This window comes from Haemaphysalis longicornis, unplaced genomic scaffold (genome assembly GCF_048455015.1).
Source record: "Haemaphysalis longicornis isolate Haplotype H1 unplaced genomic scaffold, Haemaphysalis longicornis Haplotype H1 scaffold_31, whole genome shotgun sequence".
Lineage (NCBI taxonomy): Eukaryota > Metazoa > Arthropoda > Arachnida > Ixodida > Ixodidae > Haemaphysalis > Haemaphysalis longicornis.
The window spans coordinates 1,324,378-1,340,081 of NW_027526340.1; the positions used below are offsets into that span (position 1 = coordinate 1,324,378).

Sequence of the window (15,704 nt, forward strand, 5' to 3'; positions counted from 1 at the left end):
TTCTGCCAATTAACCCAAGCCGCGTTGGCCCTATACTGGTGGACCGGCGCACCAGGACGTACTTGACTTTAAGACACAGAGCGTCTGGTGCGAAGAGTGTTTCCGGGCAAATTGTTCAATGGAAAACAAGTGTGAAGAGTTGGGTGAGGAGTAACCGCCGTAAGCCACCCTCAACGTCATCATAGGCCGTGCCTGGGTGAACTCTTTCTATCCCGTGACAAGGCAACCAAACGACAACACGACGCTTCGCGATTTTAGCTTTGCTTGTTAACAAAACGCAATGAACGCGTTGTGTTTTACTGACTGCTGCAGACGTTGATCGACGATTGCCCTCGAACGGTATTAAACAAAGGATGCCTCTCCGCCTTCTTCGAGGTGTTCCTGAATGCACAGTGTCAGCCCTATCCAATCGTCGTTCCGCACGCTTTACGGGTGAAGGAGCTTCGCGTGGCACCCGCATGCTCCGAGCCGATCAAGAACCAGCGGCGCCCCGCGGCTTCGTTCTTCGCCGGGGCCCGCAGGGTGGCGATGGGGTCCCACCATCTTTCGGACGGAGCGCGCACCACTGGACGCAGTGGGGAGATGGAGAAGAAAAGCCTCCCCGCCATGCCCAGCCCCGGCGACTTCGGCGTGGCTGTCGCGGGCGAGCGCACGCGCGCTCGGGCGGGAGCCGCGGCGTGTTTTCGCGCCGAGCCCTCCCCAAGCCGAAAGGGGCGCGGGAGCCGGCGGGCAGCCAGGGTTGTCGCAAGATGGCGTCGTCCAGCCCGGCCACCACCGCCGACGGGGCCCCGGCGGCTTCCCGCGAGGCACAGGTGTTGGCCAGACGGTCCCCCGGGCGTGGCGACGTGCAGCTGCCTCCTGGGGGGAAGGGACCCCGGAGCGTGACATTGGAGCCGCCGCCGACGCTCAACGGACGTCCCGGCCGGAGGGAGAGGGCGGCGTCCTCAAGCGAGGGGGCGCACGGCGGCCCGCGGGGTCGGCCCTAGCGGGCGCCGCAGGAACTAGACCTCTCCTCCAGTTCCCAACATGGCGCATACGTCGTCCGCGAGCAAGACGCCGCGAGCCAGCCTCAGGAGCAATGGACACCGTGACATCGATTCGGACGCCATGGACGACAGGTAAGAAGCCGAGGCAAACTTGCAACACACCGTTGAGCGAGTGTCTTTGGGCGGCAAGCGTGGACGCACGGCGGTGCGCGATACATTTCTTGTCGGGCGTCGCGACGCCTTGTGGGAGGCGCCCTCCCATTGCAGCGTCGGAGTCTGTATCTACACGTCGTGCCCTCAACGCTGACAGTGCGCTGTTCGGATTTCGTTCGCTTGTGAGCTGACACGTGCGCAGGCAAACGATTCGGGGCGGCGCGAGCGGCTCGTACCGCTGCCATTCGGCGTCTTGGCATCGCGGCGGCGGCGGCGGCAACCCCCCGGCCTGCGCTGTCCGGTCGATGCCGTCGCTCGGCGGCACCGGTGAACCTTCGGGCCTTGTCGCGCGGGCGGCCGTCTCTGCCTTCCTCCGCGCCTGGGAGAGGGGGGAGCCCCGGCAGCGTGGCAGGGCTCGGAGCAGCGTGCTTTTCCTTTGCTACGCGCTTGTTGCTGCCTCCGCGTCGTGGGTGGAGTTGTCGCTCGGCGCGGTCTGCCACGCGCGCGCGCGCACGGGGCTTCGCAGCTGCCGCGGGAAGAGCCTTGCGCTTCCTGGACTAGGGCGGTTTCGCCGGTGTTTGCCAGTTGGGTCGGCGCTTCGCGCGTTCGTTTTTGAACGACTGAAGAACACGGTTCGCCCAAAGGCGGTCGCCTCGGTCTTCGCTCCGACTTCGCACTTGCGTACGCGCGCTGTCACCGCAGCCAACCCTTCCTTGACGGCGCTTGTCAGTCGGCTTTTCATTTTGTTCACGTGGGTGCAATATCATAAGAACTCTGTTTCTATAGTTTCGCGTAGACGATTCTGGATTCTGCGAGCACGCAGAAAATTCAACTTGCGAATCCACACCGGGCTGTTCTCCTGGTGGCATTACATCCACAAATCTCTTCTGAAGGCGTTCATAGTTTTCTGTGCTACTCGAGCCACGTTACTGCCGAAAGACGGACAGCCCTTTCATTCTGTTTTAGCAATGCAACTTAAACTGGAAGCAATAACATGGTTCTGGAGAGCGAATGCATGACTGGTTGCAGTCGTTGTCAGGGCAATGCCGCTTTATCGCGCTGCTTATTAATGATGTTGAAGATGAGCGTTTTTTTTTTTTAATTTTCGACTTTATGCCTCACAAAGGGACTTGGCGGCTTTATCGTTGTAAAGAACGTAATGGGAACTTGTATGTCTTGTTCTGCGTATACTTTCAGTATAGTGTCATTCTACAGAACTTTGCTATGATTATCCTTGTTGTTCTTGTAGTATAATCCCTACCATTAATTAAGGCTTGACATGTCACAGTCTTAGCGGTCCTGCGGGAAGTCGTTGCTATATTACCTGGTCGGGCCACCCGCTGCCGTCCGACAAAAACGGGCAACCGCTTTCTTGTGGCACCGTTAGGGTTTTTGTATGTTCCAGGGGGCTGTACTTTGCCCTAGCCTGTTTGTTCAAGGAGTACTGACACGAAATTTTCGTGTTACGTTTTTTTCGCTGCTATGCGTGCCTACCAGCCCACTAATCATAGAATGACAGATTAGACGGTCGAGCGCAGCGTAAACATTCATTTACGGCGTCGTTTATTCGTGCCAGTTTCGGTTTCGACAAAAAAACGCCGAGCGGCCGCCATGACAGGATGTATCACGTGACGTCACCATTCTTGCCGTATCGCTGCCTCTCTGGAAGCGCGCGCGAGCGAGCGCACGCGCGCGCCCAGACCGGCCAAGGTCTTCGCCGTCCCCACAGGCACGGGCAGCATGACGTCAGTCCCAAAACCATGACGTGTACACACGCCCGAGTAGCGCGCGCCAACCACAGCCAGCGCGTCGGCTTCGTCACGGGAGCCCCGACGTCGGCAGTTTGGGGCAAGTAGCAGATGATGTCATGTCGTCCGCTCTGGGCTTTCTCGTGCGGGCGAAGATTAAAATGGATTTTAAATATGTTTCGCTGAACGGTTGCTGTTAAAACTTGCTGGGAGATATCTCCTGATAAAAATGAAGCGTTTTACATAGTAATCTCAGCTTTGAAATTTCGTGTCAGTACTCCTTTCAGTGATTTAATCAGCGTCGTTGTTGCACATCTGCTCTGCAAGTCTTCGCTTATGCGGATGATCTCACTGTTCTGCGTCCCGTCTGTAACGTTGCTTTCCACCTGCGGCCTTGCCATGACCTTGATGCATCGTTCTCTCGGTCTTGTCAGAGGAGGCGTCCTCTAAACGTTGCCAAGAGATCAACTATAATGATGTCTCGCGGCCAATCTCGCACCCCTCACCCCAGTCCTCCTCTTAGCGTTACCTTGACAATGTGTTCATCGAGTGCACAGAGCATGCAAATCTGTTAGATGGCAGTTTGAACCACCAGCGTTCTTTGTCAGCTCTTCGAAGACGTTATTTTAATAGCATTCCATCAGCCGTGGATTTTTCTTCATGCTACAAAGAGCATCGGACCTTAGGCCTTCCTGCACATCACTGCTTTTGTACTGCTCCAACATGAGCATATGGAGCCCTCACTAGAAGACACCTCCTGACGTCACCGGAGGGTTTAAGCGTAGATCTCTCATCTGGAATAAAAAGTGGGTTCACTCGTTGCGCGCGTATCAAATGAAGGACATGCAAATTTCTGCTTATATCTGCAAACTGCAGGTTGATACTACTTGTCTTAGCGTCGTGCCGTAGCTCATAACGTGTTGTGCTGGTTGCAATAGGTTCCGTGTTCTCTTCTCTGTCGCAGTCCATGCATGTCTGGTAATGGGTGAGGTTAGCAAAAAATTTTTGTGTTCATAGTTAATAATGGTGGTCACTTATGTAAAAATGTTGACTAGGTGCTCATATGAGACGCATATGAGGCTTTTTTCGGCATCGGTACGCGTCAGATCCCTCAGCAGAAGGGTGACGGAATTCCTTCAGAAATGCCCGTCTTGTGAACCATGTTTTAAAGGTGCCCTGCAACACCAATGCCAACTTCTTTTCATAATCTGTAACGTTTTTAGGACGCAGTCAAAAAGCGGGGTTAGTGCTTCGATTAGGTGCAACTCAAGCCAAGTACTACTGCTCTACGCCCATTAATATTCTACTCTGAGAAGATTTTTCTCTTTCCGGCGGTCTAGGCATTTTTTGTGGCCTTGAGTGACGTCACCCAACCATATTGCAGCCATTGACCGTTTCCTTTCAGTTGCTGCCAATAAACGCATTACATGGTTGCCTTTAGAAATCGTAACAGAACCGGGACCGAAACAAGAAGAGATGTCTGCTACGACCGACGAGCTAATCGCGCAGTGCTGTCCTGTGCTGGCTATACTATATCTTTCGATGTACTTCCGGGAACGGCGGAAAGGATGAAAGCAGTAATGGGTTGTGCTGCAGGGGGCCTTTAAAGAATGAAAATTTTCGTTGCCCGTATATGACGTATACCGTTTATGCACGTTTCGTTTAACCTCAAATGACCATATGTTCGGGCTTGTGATAAAGACGGTTGACGTGTAAGTTGGAGTGATAAAAACAAAGATGCGGAATGAAAGTGTCAAGCAACCGCGCACTTAAAGGGACACTAAGGGTAAAAGCAAGTTGGCCGGAATCGACAGATTACGGTGCTGGGAATCTAAATACACCATTCTCGCGAATAGCAGTTGTTTAATAAGGCAGAAAACCCCAGAAGCGTTAAACCGGATGTCGACGCCCCATAAGATTTTGGGTACCACAGTTTGTGGTGTCACAAAAGTTGAGAACGGCAAAAGCGCATTGCCGAAACATCTAAAAGTGTTTTAATCAAATGAACGGTTCTCCCGTGGTTGAGCGCGTAAAATAAATTTAAATCAAAACATCACGTGAGCTCATTTTATTTAAAAAACAGAAACTGCAGCTTTTATACATTGCGAGACAGGCTGCTTCCCTACCGTTTCAAGCAGGCCACGATGTTTTCAGTTTCGTTTTGGAAAAGACGTGCTCTACATTGGTGCACAACTAGAAAAGTCAATTATCTAAGATGTTGAACGCCTGAGTTTCCGCAAGCAATAACCCCGGCAGCAAGCAGCAAAAGGAACAAGATGTCTAGGCGACCCGCTTGAGCTTGTAATATTCCGTTCTTCGCGCACCGATGTTGGTATCGGTATCGCGTGCCCGCGCATGGTTAGAACCTTGCTGGCCGTGAAAGGTAAAGGGGTAATTACCTTGTGATTATCCGTTTGCCTGAAGCCGCTGTTGATAATCCGTACACGCTGCATAGCTCTACATTTTGGCACAGGGGAGCCGGGCAGGTATACTCAATCTTAGTGTTCGCAGGCCGTAATATGTGCCGGGTGGTTTATTCAAGGAGCGTACAAAAAGACGTCTTCGCTGTCAACTTATCGAGTTCAACTGCTGGAAGCGTAGAGCGCGGTCGAAACTGATCGCATTTCACTGGCGCACTTTTTACCGCCCAAGAAGGCGCCAGCGCGAGAGCTCGCTAACGGCCTCGGAGGAAGAGCAGCGCCGTACCCGTTTCACGTATCACCTCTCAGGGATCCGGACATTCCGGTGTAGGACATTTCGGCGCACGGACTTTTCGGTGCACGGACATTTCGGTGCACGGCCTTTTCGGTTCTCGGACATTTCGGTGCAGGGCGTCTCGATGCAGGACGTCTCGGTGCCGAAATTTCGGTGCGCGGGATGGCCCAGGCATCTTTTTAGGAACATTTTAGCTTTAATAACGTAATTTTGTCAGTTGGTATGATTTTACGCTCGAGAGTTGTGTTTGCGCCGCCGTGCACGGAAACGAACGCTAAACCGATGCTAAACCGGAGCATCAGCGCGTAAAATCCAATTTCGGTAGTAGATGTTAAAAAATTTACGTTGTTAATTTACTTCCGTTCAATATTTTGCTTTATTTTGATATTCATGTAAACAATCCTAATACTTTCAGTGCTACCGAAGCCTTTTGATTTCACTTCACCCAACGCTGCAAGACGCTGCTGCTTTTAGTCCATTCCGATCTCTCCTCCCACCCCCATCCCCCCTTTCCCGCAAAACCGTCGCAAAAAAGAAAGGAAACGAGGTAGCTTAAGCGCCTGTGCATTCCCTTTTAATTACTTTATCAATCTCGCATTCGTTGCATTCAGTGTCGATCTACTTAAAAACTCAACGATCGCACTTACAGTGGCGTTACTGAAGGGGGGCGGGACTGACACCACCCGCTACCAGCCCCCTAGAGGGGGTGTCACTTGTTCTTGTCCGATGTGTAAACTGGATGCTGAAAACTTGAAGACTACTGTCCCAGCTGTCGTAAAACCAGCCTTTGCAATTTTTTCTTCTCATAATAGAAGAAAGCGAGTGGGGTGTCCATGATATGCGCGACTTGAATAGTTAATTCCCAACGGGGCGACTGAAGGCGAAGAAAGAGCGATTCCTGGAGAGGGGCGCCGTCTGTATGACCGCGACCTGCGAAAGGGCGTAGCCAGCAAGCTTGTTCCTCGAGGGGGAGACAGGCGCCAATGATACTGGTCATTGTGTCCTCAGCAGCCTCAAGTTCGGGTGGCTTTTTGTTGCGCATTAGAGAGGTTGTGTGAGCTCATAGTGAACGTAAAGCTTTCTCTTGCATCAATGCGGTGACGCTTTGGGGGCCTGGTTTTCAAGGGAAACAGAAAATAATGAGTGAAAGAGAAATGGGGGGGAGATGGAAACCTAAAGACGAGGGTGGGGATGGGGTGGGTGGAGGCCGGGACAAAAAATTAAAATGAGATGAAAGTACGCGTGCAAACAAAGCCCTAATCCTGGAGTCCTGGAATGAGTGGTATTTATACACACAACCCGTGCGAGCTTTATCACCCGTTTCCAAAAAGGCGCGCTCTTCCTCCACGACAATATCCTATATACTTGTCTGTAAAAAAGGTAGGGACAATAGTGTTTGCAAATTCATTTTAGCGTGACAGTGTAGCGTACATAAAACTTTTCATAAGATTTTCTGCATTTTGGGGGGCAACCGAATGTTTGTAAAGCTGCTTTCTTTGGATAACAAATCTGCATAAAAATGCGTTACCCCGTCTAATTGTCTTAGCTGATGTGCCTTGCCGCAAAAAGGAGCGAATATAAATTAACGTCTTGCCATCAATTTAAAAAAAGAGCAAAATAATTATTCAATCTCTTGGCTGCAAAACAGGTGTTCTCCGAACAAGGTAGTAAAGAAAAATATAGAAATTTTAATTTCTAACAATAGCGAGTTTTAGTATAGCGGAAAGCACCACTTTAGCGCGCCCATAGCGTTAGCGGGCACGCTAACCGTAGCATAACGAGGCGCTATCCGTTCGCGATTGCGGCCCGCAAAACGTTAACGCTACAGCTAAAACGCTATACTAAAACTCCCTAATAACTGGTAACAATCAAATACGGCATCAACGTAAAGATGCAATCACTGCGCTAATTATTGTTCATCACTTACGTTATGCTGAAATAAAAATTAACGGGTGTTTCAAACAAGCGAGGACCGATAATTGGGCCGCCGAAAAGTTTGCGCTCCGGAATGTCCGTGCACCGAAATGTCCGCACGAAACGTCCTGCACCGAAATGTCCTAGACCCCACCTCTCAGGTGACACGTGAAGCACTCGCTGCCTTGGGCAGTGGTTGAAGCGGTGCTGTTGGCATGGACATCACTGGTATGTTAAAAAGCATTACTCGTTCCGCCGGGGACAAATCAGAAAAGACCAAGCCAGCACCATCGGCCAGACGAAACGTTGTCGGCGGCGGCCAGCGTGAGAGCGCCTAGACCGCACAGGCGCAGGGTGCCTCGCTCCTAGTTTGTGACGCAATGACATGCTTAATGGCTACGTCACGAAAAAAAATAAAGAAAAGGGAAGTGGGTGCGAGAAATGCCAGCTTTAAAAGCTGGCAAAGCTGGCAACGAGCAACGAGACATTATTTGCTGCGAAATAAGCAAACGGTTTGCTTATTTCGCAGCATGTCTCGTTGCTCGTCGAACAAAAGCCGAGAGAGCTACGAAACGTACGATCTTTCAGTGAAAACAAAATTTCATTCAGCCTTTAGTGTATCTTTAACTCTTCTGTGTTTGTGCAAGTCCTAAGGCAGGCCAGTAGCCCAGACGAAGCCATGAAGATCGCTTTAGCCACCCTCTGAAAAAGTGAAGCGTGAGCCCGTCATCTACATACGGTCTACACAAGTCCCGTGAACAGAGTACACCGGGAGAGGGATTATTATGGGGCAAGCGAAACTGAAATTTCTCGAAGGCGACCTTAGCTTTCATGTGCGAACACACGTTTTGTCTACGGAAAAATGGATGGTGGATGTGTCGGGGGTTGAGAGGGGCGTAGATTTGGATTGTGTGCAAACGAAGACGATAGGGTAGGGGATTAGTTATGGGGGCTTTCTCGCGGGGAAGGAAGAGGGGGGGGGGGGGGTTCATGTCAAGAGACGCCCCTTCGAGGGAGCCACGGAGTAACCTGAATGCCTTCCTCTGGAAACGAGTGTTGAACGGGAGGCAGCCGACGCTCCTGAAAGTGCAAACGGAGCCTTCCCTCGAGGAGGCCTTTCTTCCACACCGTCGTCACTTCGCAAATAGCGCTGCGCGCTATTCCGATGAAAAACGAGTACGCCATTTTAGCAGCCACTTTCTAACCAGGCCGGACAAAGCGAAGGGGCTTTGTATTGTAGCATACCTCGCACAAGGGCACCCCCAAAGCGAGGGTCGCACCAAAGAGCACTTCGCTACCCGCTGTCATAAGGGAGTGCATCACCCTGGTATTCTGAGTTCTTCCTCCACTCCCACCTCCAGTGAGGAGATTCTAGAAATCGATTTGCCGATGCATTAGCATTGCGGAATTCTCCCTTCATCCAAGTGGAGGGTACAAATAGAGAGGCGGAGGAAGAAGCGGGCCTCCTGTCTGCCGTGTCTTCGCTCCGCTCAAACTGTCTTTTTTTTTTTTCTTATGCTGTTTTCTGTTCCTAACTTGGTAGAGCAGAACACATAACGGTTGATGTGGCATAATATATGCGTGACTTTGCCACATGGCTTGGTTTCCGTTGAAGTATAGTTTTTTTTTTTTCATTTATTCCTACTCTCAGCCCTGTTTGGGCTTTTACAGGAGTGAAAATAAAAACAAGAAGAAAACATGGATGCAGCTGAGTTGCATACAAGCCTTAAAGCACAAAGAAGGGCAACAATGAACTACTACATACATGTAAAAGTCAGCGTACAAATTTGCACTACGCCACCATAGACACAATAGACTAAACAATGCGCCTAGGGTTATTACACAGTAGTGGCTCTAAGAGCTTCCAAAAATACAGTTGTTGACCTTGCGCTTAGAAAAGAGTCAGGTAATGAATTCCATTCGATTATTGCCCCAAGAAAGAAACTGAAATTGAAGCAATCATTGCGGGGCAGAAGAGGGGGAAATATGCATACTGTGGCGGAGCCTTGTTGGCGCGTTCATGTAATAATTAATGATTAAAATCTTCATTGAGAACAACAGGTGTAGATGACAGGGCACCCGCCCGGTGGGTACGCCCCCCCCCCTCTCCTCACTTACGTCATAACGACATTTGGTACGTCATCGGGTTAATTTAGGGAGCAGGCAATCTGAGGTATTCCCCATTAATGCATGTTCTCGTCGCGCAAAGTGTGGGTGTGTAAAGCGGACCATTTTTTACTATAGCAATATGGTATACATTTATGCGGTATTTATGATCTCTTTGAGAGTGTGATTGTTCTTATTTCTGACCTACATTACGTAACAGCGATGTTTTCTCTGATCTCTTTGAGAGTGTGATTGTTCTTATTTCTGTCCTACACTGCGTAACAGCGATGTTTTCTCTTGCTGTCATTCGGTTCTTTAGGTCGTCCTCACCGGACCAGGGCTCGTACTCGCACCCGAAATACGAGAGGTCCCTCAGGAACACCAGGAAGTCGGAGCCAGAGTAAGTTGACGCACCAATCCACGTGTGTTCTTTGGCAAAGAACCCTCTCGTGCCTCATTTGGCCGTATTATGGATATGATATGCCGCGTTGGGTCTACACGTTTTTCAATCACATTAGCGTGAGGTGCTGCCCCGCTGGGTGAGTGAACCACAAGCGGCCGGAGCGCAAAACTCTTCCTGAAGCACGCTGCGCGCTTCTTTTCACTGCGCTTTAACTCTAAGGCACGCGCTATTGAACGTGTCGCTGCCGAAAGGAATTTGTCCGCGTTTCTGGGCCGCTACATTCCGCACCCAGATGGGTACAAGCCATCCACTTGATGATGATGCTGATTAGAGGCTGTCGTTTTGTACCGGGATCTCGGTTGTCAACAACCGCCTTGCCTGTTTTATTCAAGTTGCAGTCGTATCTCATTAATTCGAACTCGCCTAATTCGGATTTCCTCTTTATTCGAACTGACGAACCCGGCAATGTTATGTGTATTTGAAAAAAAAAACTTTCGTTAATTCTTTTAATTCGAACAAATTTTCGGGTCTTTTCGAGTTCGAATTAACGAGATTCGACTATTTGTCCTACCCCTAACAAACGTATCGCTTGGTTTCCTCCCTATCCCTTCTACCCCTCCACAACGGTTCTGAATTTCCGTCCATTCCTTTCACCTTTTTTCTGCCTTTGCACACTTTTTAATTTTCCCCGCCGTTGTATATTCTCATTACTTTGATTACTCCTTCTACGCCTCCACCTCTCCCTTTTCTTCCACCACCACTCGAGCCGCTTCTTCGTCGCCTCGATTTTGCTGAAGTTTAGGCTGCTCCTAACCCCGAATACCAAAGCTCCTTTAAAGGAACGGGATCCGATTTTTGTCGGGTATATATTTTTTTTCATTCCAGATGAAAGCGCATCACTTAAAACACCTTAACACGAAACGACTTTGCTGATAGCGCCCTAGAGCTTTTGAAATCGCAATTTTTGATGTACCAACCATACGCGTCCCGCCAGAAGGGATGCTGGCAACCATGACAGTCAGCCGTGCTGCAACATACTTTTTTTGCTGCACGTGAGATTACAAGGGGTGTTTAAAAACTTGTCTCCGGCTTGAACAACAATAATGTTCGACCTTTCCTATTCCTTCATACGTGTTTTCAATCACGCTTTGAAATCGACGGAAATATTTCGACATGTAAGGTATATAGTGTCACGACTAGCCACTAGGTGTCGCCACCTTTCAGATTTCAGAAATTGCAGTGCAAAATTACAGTTTTTCCCGCCTGTTTATTCAAAAATCCCACGTGGTTACCCTGGAATATAAAACGCTGGCTTTCAAATGACCACGAGGACACGTACTCCACAAAAATCGCTTATCTGTTCCTTCAACGTCCTGTCCTCATCGTCCCGCGCCGTGGTTGTATATCTGTGCAGTCCATGACAATATGCGGCTATGGTTTCCTGATCCCTGCCGCAGCATACACAGGTCTCATCCTGTTGCCTGTGGTTTCCCACGTATGTCCGTGTTCTCAGGCCCGTCCGTGCTTCAATACGCGAGTCCGTGCTTCAGAGAGAAATGCAGTGCCTCACGTGTTGCCATTGGTGTACCTTCATTCCTGATTGCCAGTTTTAACCGCAGACTTGTTCAAATTTTTAGCTCCGCCGTCGAGCCTTACTAGAAAACTCAGCCCAGCCGAGCGCACGTGAGCGTGCGCCTCGTGAAAAGCGCCCGCCGTCGTCCAGGCTTGCGCGTGTACTTCCGCCACGTCAGGAGTTACCAAAAAAATACCAAGAAAAAAAAATACCGTGCGCGCGTTACCATACGCCTCGTGAGATGTTCCAGGCGTCGGCCAGCTCGACCTTCGAGAACACTGTGCCCAGCGTTCGTGGCGTGATCTCTCGCGTGCTCTTCTACTCGCCAGTTCACGTTTGTTCGCGCCTGAAGTGGGAAGCACAGACACCCAGTTCGCGAAGCCGGTTGCAGCGCGCGCTAACGCGGTCCATTTTGGGGAAAATAAGGAAGCCTGCGGACAGAACTATCCGGGCCTGCCAGTCATGGAGAACTTTCAGCGGCAAGTTCTGAAATACATGTGAGGTGCTACAGCCGGGTCTCCGACGAAGGGAGAGGGGCCGCCAGCTCTGCTGTTTCTCCAGCCTTGCACCACTAGTGCGAGCTGCGTCACTTTTTTCCTGTCTTACCGGTCCCCAGTGTTTTTAACAGAGACGCTGTTCTTGGCGGACGCTTTCATAGGACGAGGCGTGGTAACGCGGGCGCAACGATGTGGAGAGGGCGTAGGTTAAAAACAGGGAGAGCAAGCGCCAAGCACAAATGTAGGTTAGTTGGGAGAGGACGAGCGGGTGCCGAGCGCAGGTGGGCGGAGTCGAGGACAAGAGAGCAGTCGGCCAATTAGAAAGCGCGCATCCGAAAAATGGTTCGGAGGAATGCGCATATATAGACGAGTGCGCTTGGTGGTTGTTACTCGAATGTTCAGAAAATGGGTAAACTCGCGCGCTCTCTGGAAGACGATGCCGCCGGTCGTCGGGAGCTCCAGAGAGAGTTGCCGGGAGAACGGGCGCGAATTGGAATTGATCTGCTGCTCCGAGAAGTTCTATGAAGCGTAGCCTTGCGGTTAGGGAACACCAGGCAGCTTCGGTGTTAACATCAGCGTTCGCGACGTTAAGCCAGTGAGGCTGGGCTATATATGTTTTTTTTTTTTCGTTTCCATTCTCAGAGCAAAATTCGTCGTCTCCGCTGCGATGCCATGCGATGCGATGAGGTTTTGAGAGAGGGAGGGGGGGAGGTAAGAAGGGGAGAAAAGGGCCAGAAACTGTCTGGCGTGGGGTGCCGACACCTTAGCAGGCCCGTGGGGGGAGGCTGCCTTTACCTTCCTTTTAACTGTCTCTGATACCCCACTTTCACCTACCGACTTTCCGTACCGTCTAAACGGCTGTCTGGTCCACTGTCTCCACCGCGTGTCTATGTTCCTCATATACAAGTACCTAACCACTGCCGCGGCCTTTTTTCTGTCGTCCTTCTTTCAAGGTCTCTCCTCAAATTCTATCCTGCTTTGTCTTCTACGCAGCACCGTCTACCGGTTCGCTTAGAACACTCCTACTGCGCTGAGCAACTGCTAAAGAAAATCCGCTTTCTGCCCCAGTAGTCCAGAGGGGGAATCACAGCTTTGGGTTCGAACTGCCTCGGTTTGATCCACAGCAGTGCAAGTTTTTTTTTTAAATGCGACGGCATCTCATTCACTCGCCTTGTCCCTCCATACGGCGTATTCGTTGTCCGTCCACACCCCTCCCCCATTCTCCTCGTCGCGCGAGCTGCACTCTCCGCCGCTCGCCCCCTTTCCTCTCCGATAGCGATCACTCTCTCTCGAGGGGCATTGGATTGGATTCGATTAGATTGGCTTGGCTTGGATTTGATTGGATTTGGATTGTGTTGGATTAAAGTGGATTGTGTTGGATTGTGTTGCGTCATAGCCGCGCCACGTTGCGTCATAGCCGCGGCAGGGGGTTCACGGCACGTTTCACGCGATGGGAGAATCAACCTAACGAAAACAACAACGGAACCCCCTATGCGTCGCATCTACACAGGGGTTCCCGTGAGGGGAGGTGGGAGTAATTTTGTTCCCCAAATGTTCTTTACTTCAATTCTACGTATTTCAGTAAATTAAGGGATTTGTTATCTTTTAACTCTGTTTAAGTGTGAGGCGCGGCATATCAACACGTTTAATCACCCTTCTGCATCGTACCGGAAGTACCGGGCTTTACCAAAAGAGAGTTATAGCAGAGCGGAGAACCGGTCCCGGTACGGTACCCGGTAACCGACCGGCGCCTCTGCGCGTGCGAGGTTGAGAGGAGGAGAGAACGGCTGGGCGCATGCGTAGGTGCACATACCGTGTACCGGGCGCTGTACCGGTACCGGTTCTCCGCTCTGCTAAAACTCTGTTATTAGAGAGTTTTAGCAGTCCGTCTGTTCCCTCGTTTACGTAGTTACCGTGCTGACCGGGACCCGACTGCACATGCGCGCGCGGGAAGGGCGAGAAAGCGCACCTCACCGTGACGAATGCAAGTGCATGGTGAGGGCCGGCCCGCGAAACTAATTCCCCTGTCGCGACGAATGCGCAAGCGCCCAGTCGGGTACCGATCAACACGGCAACTACGTACAGTACGGACCATACGTAGTGCTAAAGCTCTGTATTGCTTCTGAGACCACGGCGTTTGGTGCCATAAGCCACTTGACTCAACATCATCCTTGGAGAATGATTAAGTAATTGTATGGCGGTTTATGAACAGCTGCCATAGTAAATCAGCTTGAGATGATCCTGTTAACTTTTTCCCAGTTACTTCTTTTTGGTTGTGCCGCCAACTTGAGCTTGGGCATGCAAGCATGACCTCTTGTTTCCGCGGTGGAGGGTCTCTGTCGTCGCCAAGGAGGTCGGTCGTCGCGTATGTTTTGCATGTACCAGGACTGTATGGCTGGAGCGCGGCGTAATTCCGCATTTGCGCGGCAATTACACCAGCGGAAAAAGCTAGTCACCGTCGGGCCTGCGCGCGTCATTGCGCGCCGAATATAGGTGACGCGCAGCCTCGGGAAGCGTCTCGCGGTCGCCTTGTCGCCGCCGCTTCCGCTCTCTTATTCCGGCGAGTGCTGCTATCTCGGAGCCGGCGACGGAGAGCCGCAGGATGTGTTGCATGCAGTGTGAATTCCTCGTGGTTTGGTGTTGTCAGCTGCGAAGAGACGCGCGAAAGCATGCTATAGATGGCGGCTACCAGCGTCGGATATTGCGCCTTTTGGCCCCGCGTGGCGTGTCACGCATCATCCGAGCACTGACGCTAACTCGTTATCGAAGTTCCAGTGTGGTGTTTGCGTGAGGGCGCTGACGGTACTGCTTCTGTAATCGTGAATCCTGCTTCGTTTTGCTTCTTGATGACATCCGATCAGATTAAAGACGGCGTCTGAAGGATAAAAGCATTTATTTTGAAACCTAGCAGCGGGTCCCTGTGATAATTGCCTTAACGGTTGTTGCTTGGCAGTGTAAGCATAATTAATGAAGTTGAAGTACCTTAAGCTCAGGTATCTCAACTTTGCTCTTCCGGCATTGCGTTGAAAATAAACGCTCCCTACTTTACCGGTTGCTTCAATGTCAGAATCGATGGCACCTTGAACGGGCTTCCCTCGAGTTCTTAAAGCTAGATTTACCCTGGCATTTCACCCCCTCCTCCATTTGAGCCTCCAGTAAAGGAGATCCTTGAAATCGATTTTCGCGTTTAAAAGCATTGCGGTATCTTCCACTTAGCCGAGTCGAAGGAACGCATGGAATGGAGGACATACAGGAAATGCGGCCATTAGACTGGCGCATCGGAAATGGCGACACGGGAACCGGCTGTTATCATTGGTTGGCAGAAGTTGCCGGAGAAGCACATGCTTATCAGAAGAAAATGCGAAAGCTTGCGAGTATTGAAAGTTCGGGCGATGAAGAAGCCGCAGCGCCGACAGTGGCGCCACTGTTATACGATTCGTTTCTAAACGATACACTACGCGTTAGCTTGCGGCATTAGTAACGCGCCCGCGAGGTAGCCCCGAACACACCCTTTGTAGATGCTACGTTGGTGGCAGCGTCTAGTATTTCATTTCCGATGCATGCACTATGAAATGCGTCGCAGCCAATGGCAACTCTTCTTTCCACTGT

At 50.9% G+C, this 15,704-nt stretch overlaps 1 protein-coding gene across 1 annotated transcript in view; it reads left to right on the forward strand.

Annotated features, from left to right (window-relative positions):
- Positions 1-965: 965 nt before the first annotated feature.
- The window catches only part of LOC144177802 (uncharacterized), a 40,824-nt gene continuing 26,085 nt past the window's right edge, over positions 966-15,704 (forward strand). The window contains exons 1-2 of the mRNA XM_077705375.1: positions 966-1,118; positions 9,942-10,022. Coding sequence (XP_077561501.1) covers positions 1,027-1,118; positions 9,942-10,022 — 173 coding nt within the window. The 5' untranslated portion in view covers positions 966-1,026. The remainder of the gene's footprint in view (positions 1,119-9,941; positions 10,023-15,704) is intronic.